General features: G+C 53.7%; 1 protein-coding gene across 4 annotated transcripts; it reads left to right on the forward strand.

Moving 5' to 3' along the window:
• Positions 1-392: 392 nt before the first annotated feature.
• GFI1 (growth factor independent 1 transcriptional repressor) lies at positions 393-12,061 on the forward strand. Of its 4 annotated transcripts, none has more exons than XM_032302898.1 (7): positions 393-779; positions 3,048-3,254; positions 3,546-3,728; positions 5,494-5,981; positions 6,086-6,223; positions 7,495-7,660; positions 10,198-10,755. In XM_032302898.1, the coding sequence occupies exons 2-7, from the start codon at positions 3,140-3,142 to the stop codon at positions 10,434-10,436; spliced, it is 1,329 nt and encodes a 442-aa protein (XP_032158789.1). In that variant the 5' UTR covers positions 393-779; positions 3,048-3,139; the 3' UTR covers positions 10,437-10,755. The 4 variants fall into 4 exon arrangements, with proteins under 4 accessions (XP_032158789.1, XP_032158792.1, XP_032158791.1 ...); XM_032302901.1 differs by having other exon boundaries at positions 646-779; positions 10,668-12,061; XM_032302900.1 differs by lacking the exon at positions 393-779 and adding an exon at positions 823-2,205.
• The last annotated feature ends 768 nt before the right edge of the window (positions 12,062-12,829 follow it).

The raw sequence follows: 12,829 nt of genomic DNA on the forward strand, positions 1-12,829 counted from the left end.
CGCCGCCAGCGCCCTCTCCGCCGGGGGCTCGGCGCTCGCCCACCTCTTCCAAATTTAACCATTACCTAAATCCGAAGGGAAATGAGCAAACCTCTCGGATTGGGTGTCAAGGTATTTTCAGCCTTGTTGGGCGTATTTATCCCGAAGTGTTTCCACAACAAGCTATTTCGGGGCAGCGGGGCAGGTTTCGCTCTGCGGACGCCGCGGCCACTCGCCGGGCTCCAGGCCGGCGGCACCACCCGCCGGTGATTCAAGGCCCCGACCCGGGGGCGGCACGGCCCAAGCAGGCGGCCGGTGTTGGGGTGGGGGTGGGGGTGTCCCGGGCCAGGGGGGCGGGGAGACCTCCTCGGAGCTGGTTCTCCAGTCAATCTGTGTCCTGAATCTGTGACTTCTTCTCGCTGCGGAAGTCTCCCAAGAGTCAAGAATGGTTCGTTTTCTTTTGAGTCATTTCTAGTGCCCTCCGGGTCTCCCCATCCCCCCCGCAGTCCCACAGAGCAAAAACGCGGAGGACCTCCTGGGAGACCGGCTGAAAAGGCCGGGCCCCCTGTCCGCCTCCTAGCCCCTTGCGCAAAGGAGCGCGCCCAGACTGGGGGTTGGGGGGGCAGGTCTGAGAGGTCTAAGAGAGCTACTCCTTAACGCTCAGGAAGTGAAGCCTGTGGTTTTGGGGGCTGAGCTCGGAAGGAGATTAAAAAAAAAAAGTCAGAGACAGCGCAGTCTCTCCCGAAAGCAACTCAGTTTGAAAACTCTCGGAGCGCAGTGCCCGCGCCCTGACCGCGCAGGTAGGTCCGATGCGCTTGTTCTGCGCCTGCCCCCCTGCTGGGGGCGGCAGCGGGGGGAAAAACCAGGCACCGCCACTGCGGGGGTGACCAGAGGGCGCCGCCGGGTTCCCTGCCCCCCGCTGCTGGCCACTGTGCGGGAGCCCCGAGAACCCTATCCGCCAGGGATTTGGGCGCAGAGGAGCAGGATTCATCCGGGAAGGAAACATCTGGCGGGGAGGCGGTGGCAGCTGGGCTCGGGAGGCTGTCCCTCGGCGCCTCCACTCCCGCCTTCCCGGGCCCAGACCGTGAAGAGAAGCCTCGGCCCGCGTGCGCCCCGGGGCCGCCCCGCCCTCCCGCCGCCAGCTGCTGCGCGAGGTAGCCTTCCCACGCGCTCAGCCCTCGTCCCTACCACCCCCAATCCATTCCGCTCTCCCAGGATCGGGGCGGGCCAGCCTGTAGGAGAGAGGGGCGCCGGGCTCGGCCTGGGTGGAGAGGACGCCTCTGTGCCCGCCTGATCCTGCGCGGTCCCAGGCAGCACAGGCTCAGTGCCGGAGGGGACAGTTCCTCCTCTGTCCCCCACCCCCACCCCCGCTCCGCCCGACTTCGCGCCGACGCAGGCCCACACCTCAGCAGGGCCCTCGAGACGGTTTCACCCCATTTTCCTTTACCTCTGAGTTTCACGACTGTCTAAGGAATTCGTTTTTGCATTTGTGGTGTCTAATTATACGGCCGAAGTGGCAGCTCACGCAGAGGCCCAGGGGAAACTGTGGTGGCAGAACGGCGTCCTGGGGCAGCCCCAGCACTTCCAAGCCTCGACCTTAGGGACGGTCTCAAACGGGGACAGGTGGCACCCCACCACAGTGGGACGTGGAATGCCCTCTAAGGAACCAGTCCCTGAGAACTCGTTTTGAACTCGGAGCGCCAACGGGCAGACTTAGGTCCTGCATCCTGCCCTGAGAGCCGCGTTGCTCCTTATCTGGCAGCCTAAGCCTCGCGAAGGCCAAGGACGAGGGGTCTTGCTGCGACCCCAGCACCCTTGTTTCTGAACTACACAAGACCATGGACAGCCGCTGTGCCCGAGGAGCCTGCTCTCCCATGTGAACCCGGCCTCCATCGAGAGGAAGGCAAATTCGTTTTCCCCAGACCCAGGAGCCGGTCTGGTTCCGCCCCCAGCAGCCCGGCGCTGAGCTGGAGGCGCTGCCCCGCCTAACCGCCGGGCTCAAGTTTCGACCCCGGGATTAGGTGAACTGATTGGGGGTTAATGAGAGCGGCGCCGCTGCTAGCTCCCTCTCAGGCCCCCGCCTGGACCCCCGCGCTCTGGCCGCCGCGGAGCACCTTGCGCTCTCCCGCTCCGCTAAACTGTGGGTTCTCCTCGGACTCCAGACCGCGCGCCGTTCAGAGCCGGCGTGCGCGAATCGGGCTCGACTTCCCCCAAAGAAGGTTTTCGGTGAGCAGAACGAAAAGTGCTTTTTCCTAAGACTTGGTTTTCCGAGGTTAGGTCTCCATGGTCTAGAATGTCTTGCCGCAGACTTTGCCTGCCTCCGCCGCACTTGCGCCTCCAAACCAACATTTTCCTCGCGTAAGGCACGAGCAAGGAGGGAGGGAGATCACCGGGGTGCGAGCTCCACCGGGGGCCGGGGTCGGTTCTCTGTCATACCCCCTCCCACCACCTTCCTGTTCCTTTTCTCTCCTGGCTTCTTTCTCCTGCCTCTGCTGCCCTCAGCCCCTCTGCTGTTGTCACCCGACCCTGCTCCTCAGTCGGCCTAGTGCGCTCCTTCCATCCCACCCCCCTCCAGTTTCTAGCGGGATCTTGGAGGGCTTGGCTCCTAGCCCCCTCCCGGTCCTCCACCAGGAACACATCTCCCAGCCCTAAATTGATCAGCGCGTCCCTGCCCTCCTCCCCCGGCCGAAAACAGGGCCAGGCAGGCAGTGAGTGATCGAGTTTAGGGTAACTGGACAGGTGGGGACATCAGCTCTCCGGTGACTTTGATTGTGAGACCGAGTTTTGCTAGGGAAGGGGAGGGGCCAAAGGGGTGTGGGCAGGGCAGAAGGAAGAGGCCTGAGCCTGGGCCCCGGGACGGGTTTTACCGCTCAGCTGTGGCGGCGGCGGCGGGCTCGAGCCACCTGTCCGAGTGCCACCTGGTGAGCGCGGCGCAGCGGGGCCAAGCCCCTCCTCCTGCGGGCCTTCCTCCCTCCTCCCGGCCGGAGCTCTCTCTCCACCCGACTGCCCAGTCCCGGGGCCCGGGGCGTGCGGACCCGCGTTTCCATCCGGTTCTTCTCCTCTCGCAGGTCTGCCGAGAGCTGGGGCTGAGCAAGCCCTCAGGGTAACAGTGGGCTGACTGCCGCTTTAGGGAGCGGAGTGGAGAGCGCGCCCGACCACCATGCCGCGTTCGTTCCTCGTCAAGAGCAAGAAGGCTCACAGTTACCACCAGCCGCGCTCCCCGGGACCCGACTATTCCCTCCGCCTGGAAAATGTCCTGGCGCCAGGCGGAGCAGGTACGGAGTGTGAGAGCCGGACGGGGCTCCCAGGGATATAGATTCTGAGCCCCGCCACACCATCACCCAGGAAGCCGGCAGGGAGACCCTGACACCCCTTTTGCTGCCTTTTCGTTTCCTACCGTCCGCGTGCCTTCCGGGATTGTTGCCGAGGTGCCAGGGCCTCTTTGCTCCCGCCAGGTCTGGGAAAAGAGGAGGACGCTGGGGTGCCACGGTCTGGGGGGCGCCACTTGAGAACCACCGGGCCCAATCAGGCCCAGCCTGAGCTCCTATCTTCCCTCTTCTCCGCAGGCAGCACCTCGGGCGCAGGCGGGGCGAAGACGGAGCCCCGGGGTCGTCTGTCCCCCGAGTCACAGTTCACTGAGGCCCCAGAGAGATCCTCCGTATCCCCCGGCAGCTGTGAGGGCAGCGTCTGCGACCGAAGCTCAGAGTTTGAGGATTTCTGGAGGCCTCCATCGCCTTCTGTGTCTCCAGGTAGGAACCTGTTGGGAGCTCTGGGGCCGGGGCAGCAGAGAATAAACTGTGGCGGCTGTGGGTGGAGAAATGTTAAATGTCTGGCGGAGAGTCTTTCCGAGCGGAGAGAGCTTGTTCATGGGGTGAAGGGCCTGTGGGGCAGGCATTTGGCTTCTCTGGGACTATTTGCTGCTTAGCTCCGAGGCGGCTGAACCCGGGTTGTTCTTTCCTAACATTCGTTCGACGGAGATTGTTGGGGAGAGAAAATAAGTCGTCTTGACCGACAGCAACCTCGACATTTCATTTTCTCATCAGTTGACTATTTAGAAAGAGCTGGAATCCCCAAACCCAGATCCCCGAGTCTCAAACGGAGAACTGGGCAGTCTTTAAAACTTCCTCTGGCTCCCGCAGCATCGGGCCTGGTGGAGCTGGGCGCCAAGCGGGAAGGAAGGGTCGGGACGAAAATCTCTGCCCTTCTCTGAGTCTTCCTACATGCGGATTGGGGGCCTGTTTCAGTTTTCGTTCTGCCGGGTTGGCCCAGCCTTGGGGACCAGGCCATTGACTTCATTTCTAGACAGCAGCTGAGGTTTGAGCAAACGTTGGGTGGGAGCAAGTCTTGGGTTCTAGCCAGGGAAAGAGAACTCAAACCAGACAGATTCTGCCAAGTGCCTGTTATTTCCAGATTGCATTTACTAGTTTTAAAAGATAGCCCCAACCCCAACCCACACTCAGTGCACTGACTTGGCTAAAGCCATAACTCCAGGGAGTGTGTCTGGAGCCTCCGACTGGAGGATTCTAGTTGGCTGTTCAGGACAAGGCCTGCAAGACTGGATGCCACCAGAATCTCTCCGACAGAAAGCTGGGGTGCAGCCTGTCACACTAACCGCTAGCCTGGAGTGTGTGGTGGAAACAGATTTGTAAATCCATATGCAAAATGCAGAAAGCAGAGCTTGGGTATTTTGTTTTATAAAAATTCACGTTGGGCAGGGCGTGCAGAAGGCCACGAATATGGGAAAGCTATGTCCCCGGTAGGTGGTGGCTAAACCATAATTGTAAATTGTTATTATTCTGTGATAAATTTGGGGTCCCCCCCCATATAACTATGACAATAATGAGAATAGGAGTATTTGGCAGGCAGTTCAAGCTCCAAACCCTCTTCCCTCTGCCCCTTTGCTACCTGCAATGGCTATTTAATAACTGTTAGGAATGTTAACGCCTTCCCGTTTTGTGTTTTTTTGTTTTTCAAACAGATGTCTTCGCTAGGCCAGGCCGTGTTTTATTGGTCCTCTCCTTCCCTTCTTATCTATCCCGGAAAGTAAAAGACGGAATGGGAACCTGTAGGGCCCGGGAGAGTGATGGTGCTGGACGCTGAATCCTCTGCGTAGGAGCATTGTCCAGACGCTAACGGTGGCCACCTTCTCCCGCTTAGCTCAGCTCAGAACATTTCTGTGGCACAGACAGCTTGGCGCGCTTTTCTCTGCGGGACCGCGAAGTGCTCGGGTCCCTCCAGAAAAGACCCTCCTAACACTTCCGCTCCCCTGGCGCCGAATTTACCCATCTCCTCGACCGAGGTCATTTTAATTATCCGTTTGCCGCCCTGCCGCCTCCAGTGATCCTCGAGGCCCCAGAGACCTAGTGCGCGTTTTATCCTGGGGGCGTTATGGCACCTAGCGCGGCGCCGGGCGCACGGAGCACTCAGCCAGTGCCCGGCGACTGGCAGACGCCACGGAGCGGCCTCCGCCCCGCCGTCTGAAGACTAACCCGACGCCCCCTTGTGCCTTCACAGCCTCGGAGAAGTCGGCGTGCCCGTCGCTGGACGAAGCCCAGCCCTTCCCCCTGCCCTTCAAGCCGTACTCCTGGAGCGGTCTGGCGGGTTCTGACCTGCGGCACTTGGTGCACAGCTACCGGCCGTGCGCCGCCCTAGAGCGCGGCGCCGGCCTGGGCCTCTTCTGCGAGCGCGCCCCGGAGCCAGGCCACCCGGCGGCGCTCTACGGCCCCGAGCGGGCTGCGGGCGGCGCGGGGGCCGGGGCGCCTGGGGCAGGCAGCGCAGGAAGCGGCGCTGCGGGCGGCGCGGGCCTGGGGCTGTACGGCGACTTCGGGCCCGCGGCTGCAGGGCTGTACGAGCGGCCGACGGCGGCGGCAGGAGCGCTGTACTCGGAGCGCGGCCACGGGCTGCACGCGGACAAGGGCGCTGGCGTCAAGGTGGAGTCGGAACTGCTGTGCACCCGCCTGCTGCTGGGCGGCGGCTCCTACAAGTGCATCAAGTGCAGCAAGGTGAGGCTCTCGCGCGCCTGGCTTTGTCGGCCCCGCGCCCGCGCCCCCGGCCCGCGCCCCGTGACCCCTCTCAGCGGCCTTCTCCCCGGCCCCACCCGCCTCAGGTGTTCTCCACGCCGCACGGGCTCGAGGTGCACGTGCGCAGGTCCCACAGCGGCACGAGACCCTTTGCATGCGAGATGTGCGGCAAGACCTTCGGGCACGCGGTGAGCCTGGAGCAGCATAAAGCCGTGCACTCGCAGGTAAGCGCGGCGCGCATGGCCGCGCGCGACCCTGTTCAGGTTTTCGCATTCGGGAGTGTTCTGCTTGTCTGTGCAGCACCGGCCACCCTCCTGGCAGCTTTTCCCTTGGGTTTCCCGGACTGCCCCCGTCTCCTCCATCATGTCCCTTTGCCCAGAGGTAGGTGTGTAAGGAAAGGTGGCCGGATCCGCCTTCGAGGCAGCCCTGGAGTTTGGTGTTACATCATTGATAAGCCTCCAGAGGATGATCCAGACCACTACTCTGGGTTTGAGGAGGGTTTCTAAGCCCTCTTGCTGCGGATATATCAGATTTATTAGCTCCGGGTTTGTGTGTGTGTGTGTGTGTGTGTGTGTGTGTGTGTGTGTGTGTTTAAGATCTTATTTATTTGACAGAGAGAGAGATCACAAGTAGGCAGAGAGGCTGGCAGAGAGAGAGAGGAGGAAGCAGGCTCCCCTCCGAGCAGAGAGCCCTATGCGGGACTCGATCCCAGGACCCCGAGGTCATCACCTGAGCCAAAGGCAGAGGCTTAACCCACTGAGCCATCCAGGCGCCCCAGCTCTGGATTTTTTTGTCTCGAGTCTTTCCACTAAATGGCTGTCACTTAATCTTTATTGACCCCTCCCAACTGAAAAGAAGGCATGTTCGCTCATTTAGAGCGTCCAGTAGCATATCTGTCCTGCTATTACTTCATGCATTCCTTTATTAATATTTGTTGTGCAACTTCCAGCTGCTAGGCTCTTGAGAACCCTATAACACACCAGGTCCCTGACAGGGTGCCACTCCGGAATTTTTCAGTTTAATTGAGTGACAGAAGGTAGATAAGCAATTAAGTACACAAGTAACAATGACAAGCAAATGCTTACTTACAGAGATTTATTTACTAAAAAGAGTACTATTTTTCCATCTCAACAGGAGCTGGAGGGGGTGGTGGTCTCAAGTGACTGAGATCTAAACCCCCTGTTGAGGAGGGTGGAGAAGTGTTTGTAAATGGGTGTCAAAAAAGCAGGGTGGGGATACTTTTTTGCTGTGGGGTGTGGAGGGTTGTGGGTGAAAAGTGTTTGGGTAGAAAAAGTGTTAAAGGGGAAGAGGCTGGGGTGGGGAGGGCAAAGGCTGGAAATAAATCTGGGGAGAGGGAAGATGGGGCAGGCTGAGTGAAAGGGGAGCCGGAAGGAAGGGAGAGCCCTGGTTTGGGGGATTTTGTGGTTGATGTAGTGGTGAAGAAGATGGCAGACTTCATGACTACAATAGGAATGCCACGTCTTTCTACCCACAGGAACGCAGCTTTGACTGTAAGATCTGTGGCAAGAGCTTCAAGAGGTCATCTACGTTGTCCACACACTTGCTCATCCACTCAGACACCCGACCCTACCCTTGTCAATACTGTGGCAAGAGGTTCCACCAGAAGTCAGACATGAAAAAACACACCTTCATCCACACTGGTAAGCTGAAGGCCCTTGGCTTGTCTGAAAACACCTGGTGAAGGCTGGCATGGAAGAGCATTGTTCTTCCCCTGACGCCAATATAATTCACCTTTGCTGTGATATTCTGGCTACAGAGTGAGTGGTAGATGAGGCCTTCTAGATGGAGTTAATCACTGCAATGTGTTCAAGAAAACAAGGGGGCAGATTCTCTTAGATTCATTTACATACAAGGTTCTCCCCAGAGGGGACTTGGTGTGGGGCTGCATTTGAAGAACCACTCAGCTGGTCAACCTCAGGTTCTCCATCTTTGCAAAGACTATTTTCCTCTAGTTTAGCTGCTGCTCCAACTGTTGCCTGCTCAGGGTGAAATACTAAGCTCCAGAAAGTGAGGTCTTTCCCTAGGGCTCCCTCCCAGCCTTTTAGGGGAGCAGAAGGCATTATGTGTGGTCTCTTGGCTGAATTTCTTACAGTCTAAGAGCTTACTCTGATTGAGGAGGAAAAAACCAGGGTAAATATTACTAAGCTGTCTGCTAAGCATGTTTTAAATGTATTATCTCATTTTATGCTCACAAGAACTCTGGGAGATAGAGACTATTCCTTATCCCCATTCTAGAGTTGAGGAAAGTGAGGCACAGAAGGGTCAGGTAACCTGTCCAGGGCCCTGCCCCTGACAGCAAGCGGCAGGGCCAGGACTTAAATTCAGGTCTTTCTGACCTCTAATATCTATTATCTTGATGACTTACTGTTTTCTAGTTTCAGAGTCATTAGGGTTGGTAGATGTAGAAAGCTTCTGTTCATTTACTGCCTTTTTCAAAATATCAGCAAGTTCATGCCATAATAATGGTAATTCTTTACCTATTATAATACTTTATAATTTGCAAACTTCTTTGAAACCTATTCCTTCTTTTAAAAAAATCTATCCCTCCCCTTTTTAAGATTTTAGTCATTTATTTGAGAGAGAGACAAAGGGCATGGTGGGGTTGGGAGGGGGACAAGCCAACTCCCTGCTGAGCCAAACATGTGGCTTGATCCCAGGACCCTGTGATCATGACCTGAGTCAGACACTTAACTCACTGAGCCACCTAGGCACCCCATCCCTTCTTTTGATCTTCACTTCCACCCCAGTAAGTAGCCTTAGGGTGATAAAACCATGATGATGAAATGATTTACTAAAGATCAGACTGAGAGTAAATATTAGGGCCATGGGGACGCCTGGGTGGCTCAGCTGGTTAAGCGGCTGCCTTTGGCTCAGGTCATGATCCCAGCATCCTGGGATCGAGTCCCACATCGGGCTCCTTGCTCAGCAGGGAGCCTGCTTCTCCCTCTGCCTCTAGCCTGCCACTCTGTCTGCCTGTGCTTGTGCTCTGTATCTCTCTCTCTCTCTCTCTAACAAATAAATAAAATCTTTAAAAAAAAATATTAGAGCCATGGAACGCTCTGTATTCCAATTCTGGGATCTTTCTCTAACATTTTGATTGTATATCAGTGGGAGTTTTTATGCCAGGAGCAGTCTCTTTAATAGTAAATAAGAGAAGTACAAGAGGCCCAGAATTTTATTTTATTCCGGAATATGAATACTGATTTAAAACAAATTTCAGTGTGTTCCAAACACCTACATTTGATGCTTATAAATATGTTTGGGCAGTGTAGATATCCCTTTAGAAAACCCAGAAAAATATCCTACTTTAATCATGACCCCTTACTTGAAATTTCCTTGTAACTCACTCCTTTTAAGTAAAAGTATTCAAGACCCTTACCAAAACGCAACTAGGATCATGACTCAATGAAACATTAAGTCTTTATCAAGCATTTACCTCATAGCTAGAATTTGTTTCTCAGATTTGTTTGATCCTAAAGGGATAAGCTAAGTTTTGATGGGTGGTTCCTTATCAAAGAAATGAGAAGCATGAAGACAGAAAGGGGCACAGCAAGAGGGACAGAAGTTTCCTCAAAAACAAATCTCATCTTAAATAAATTAAAAAAAGAAAAGAAAACAAAAAAAAACCAAAAAACACAAACCTCATCTATTTTGTGCACTTTTCTAAGACCAAACCCCGACAGTAATGCCATGCTGAGGCTCTTTGGAAATTCATGCTATTTACCCAAATATTAAACAGCACATGAACTGGGGGGGAAAGGCAAAACTTTTCCTTTTCCGTTTTTTGTTTTTTTTTTTTTTTTAAGATTTTTGTTTATTTATTTGGGAGAGAAAGAGACAGAGGGTGGAGGGAGGGTAGGAAGAAGAAGAGGGAAAGAATCTCAAGCAAACTCTGTGCTGAGGACAGAGCCAGACAGGGGACTTGATCTCATGATCCTGAGATCATGACCTGAACTGAAACCAAGAGTTGGAGGTTCAACCAACCAAACCACCCAGGCGCCCCCAAAACTTTTTTCTTTGTTAGTTATTAATTTATGGTGAAGACTTGCTAGGATATAAAGAATCCTTATAAAAAGAAAGTAAAACCAAGTTGGAAAGGATCCACTATTTAAGAAATTCTTTGTGACCCAAATGTGGATTTTTAAAAATAAGACTTTGAAACATGTCTATGCTTCAGATACATTCTACTGTCCTTCAAGAGCAAGAAAGAGTGCAGGCTCACTGGTCCATACAAACCAACACCCACTTGGAAACACAGATTTGAAAACTTCCTCTGAATTAGAGCAGAGTCACATGGCCCCCGCCCCCACATTGAACATCTGCTGCGGGTGCTCTCTGCTTCTAAAGTCAGGGGTGTCTTGCCAGGGTGGATTCAGCTGTGAGTCTGGGCACGTGGCCTTTGCTGTTTCCGTTTAGCAGGAAACGGTTTGAGGCCTTTTGCTGGGAGCCCACACTCAGAAAGTCTCCCTTTCACCTGGTGCACCCGTGACTTCCCAGGACTTGGTTGCAACACGTCATCCAAGTCGCTTGAAGGCCTCTCACTGTGATGCAGCCAGCTGCTGCCAAGAGCATGTGGGCCACAGTGAGTCCCCTGCAGCTTCATCATAAACTCACACTTCCCCCCCTCCCCTCCTCCATTCCTCACAGGTGAAAAGCCCCACAAATGCCAGGTGTGTGGGAAGGCGTTCAGCCAGAGCTCCAACCTCATCACCCACAGCCGTAAGCACACAGGTTTTAAGCCCTTTGGCTGTGACCTGTGTGGGAAGGGCTTCCAGAGGAAGGTGGACCTCAGGCGGCACCGGGAAACCCAGCATGGGCTCAAATGAGGACCCTGGCTGGCTGCAAGCAGCAGTTACACAACACTACGGAGGGCAGCCTCCCCACTTGCCACCGTCCACGTCTGACTTCCCAGGCCCTCCAGTCCAGTCCAGAGCTCCCAGCAGGGTGAGCCCCTTCACCTCACTTCTGGGAACTGCAAGAAGGGATAAGTTACGTTTTCAAAGTTCAGCCCAGAGGGGGAACCAAATGACTGACTGGGCTTTGGACATGTTGAATAGGCTCCTGGACACCTCAGACCTCGAGGTTAAGAGGGCATCAGCTAAAATTTCGGGCCCTGAAGTTCTTCCCATTCCCAGCCCTGCTCCACAGACAGGAAAGTCCTTCGAGTTTTTTCCCTCCTCTTGCCCCACCCCAGATACTTGTGTGGAGGAGAAGTCATCATTTACAAGGTGGACACATGCTAATGCTTTTACCTAGAATGAAAAATGAGTGTTATTTTTTTTTTTCTTTCTGGGGAGTCTGTTAACCCCTTTCTACTGGGTGCTGCCTGTCAATCTTGGAGGCATCAATTCTCCTTCTCGAAGACTGGTTCCGGAAATGATGTGGGGAAGGAGCTTCATACTTTTGAAATTACAAAGTACCCTGGGCAGCCTGCAGCAGGTAGGAGCAGAAGAAACGTGGACTTGGTGGTGAGGAGAGGAGAGGAGAGTCCTCTCTGCAGGAGGCTTGTGAAGGCTCCATCACTGCAGGCGGAAGGACAGAACACCACCTCTGGACAAGATCCTATCCCCTCACCCAGCAGGTGTTTACCAACCACCAGGTCCCAGGCCTGTGCTAGGCATTGGGGAGCCAGAGATTAAAGTTACGGCTGTGCCCCTGCCCTCAGAAGCTAACAGTTGAACCCCCAAGTGACTGAACCTGTTTTTTTCCCTCCTAAGGAATTCCGAGAAGACCAAACAAAATCTTGACTCTTCTTTTCTGAAATGTTTGGATTTTATCAAACATAAACAACAACAAAATAGCTGAAGAGATACTTCCAAGATCCGTGTGTATATTCAGTTTTTTACTGTTAAGCTGATATTTTTAAGATGTCTAAGCTAGCAGGCATGTGGAGTGACCCTTCATGTGTACTATAGAGAAAAAAAGTGGTATTTTTACTTTGATGAGGTCTGTAAATGTTTTTAGATCTTCTGGAGTGCATTATGTTTGTTAATACATATTTATTAGAATGACGTTTTAAGTTAATAAAGTATTAAGACTCTGACCTATTGCTTTTCCTTTAGGCAGGGAATTTGGGAAAGACCTTTGTTTTAGTCTGTGGCAGGAGTTGACACTGAAAGAAACCACAGTGGGGTATTAAAAGCAAAGCAGACCAGCCAATATCCAGAAGAGAGTAAAATCCAATTGCTCCGATTTTTATTTGCTTTCTCTTTCTATACGTCTAAGATCCTTTCTTTCTTAACAGAAAAACTAGGTATACAAAACTAAGCTCCTACCTTATAAAGTCGCTAGTGGGTCCACATGAACACAGGTGCTTCTGAGGACTTAGGGCTGCTTTTGTTTGTTGGTTGCTTGGTGGGTGGGTTTGGGGTTTTTTTGTTTTTATTTTTGTTTTTTTTACAGGCCCGACGGCTCCAGATAAATAAAGAAATCACAGGTCTTAGGTCCAGAAATTGAGTGTTAGTCAAACCTCTGTCACCAATATGTTGTGTGACTTAGGCACCTTCTTTGGCCTCCCTGCTTCCAATTTCCTTGACCATAAAATGTGGATACGGTTCTGTCATTCCGATCCAACCCTGACTATTTGATTCTGTCGAGACTGGAAGGGAGAGAAAGTATGTGATACTGGTTAGTTGCCTCACCTAAGGCAAGTCTCAATCTAAAGACCCATCAGGGGCAGTAAAATTGGAATTTGGGTTATTTCTGGCTCTATCCCACCTGTGGGAGTTTCTTGCATGAATCAGTCCTTTATGAGAATGAAACCAGAATAAAGGAATAAGGTCCTGACCTAGTTGCCGACTACCTGTGCT

The sequence above is a fragment of the Mustela erminea genome, chromosome 10, assembly GCF_009829155.1.
Source record: "Mustela erminea isolate mMusErm1 chromosome 10, mMusErm1.Pri, whole genome shotgun sequence".
NCBI classification, from domain to species: domain Eukaryota; kingdom Metazoa; phylum Chordata; class Mammalia; order Carnivora; family Mustelidae; genus Mustela; species Mustela erminea.

Bases quoted from the DNA above. Each gene is read 5' to 3' on its own strand.
- GFI1 (XM_032302898.1), top strand. From the start codon at position 3,140: ATGCCGCGTTCGTTCCTCGTCAAGAGCAAGAAGGCTCACAGTTACCAC. The intron at 3,729-5,493 runs GTAGGAACCTGT...GTGCCTTCACAG, and splicing joins ATCGCCTTCTGTGTCTCCAG to CCTCGGAGAAGTCGGCGTGC. The intron at 5,982-6,085 runs GTGAGGCTCTCG...CACCCGCCTCAG, and splicing joins AGTGCATCAAGTGCAGCAAG to GTGTTCTCCACGCCGCACGG.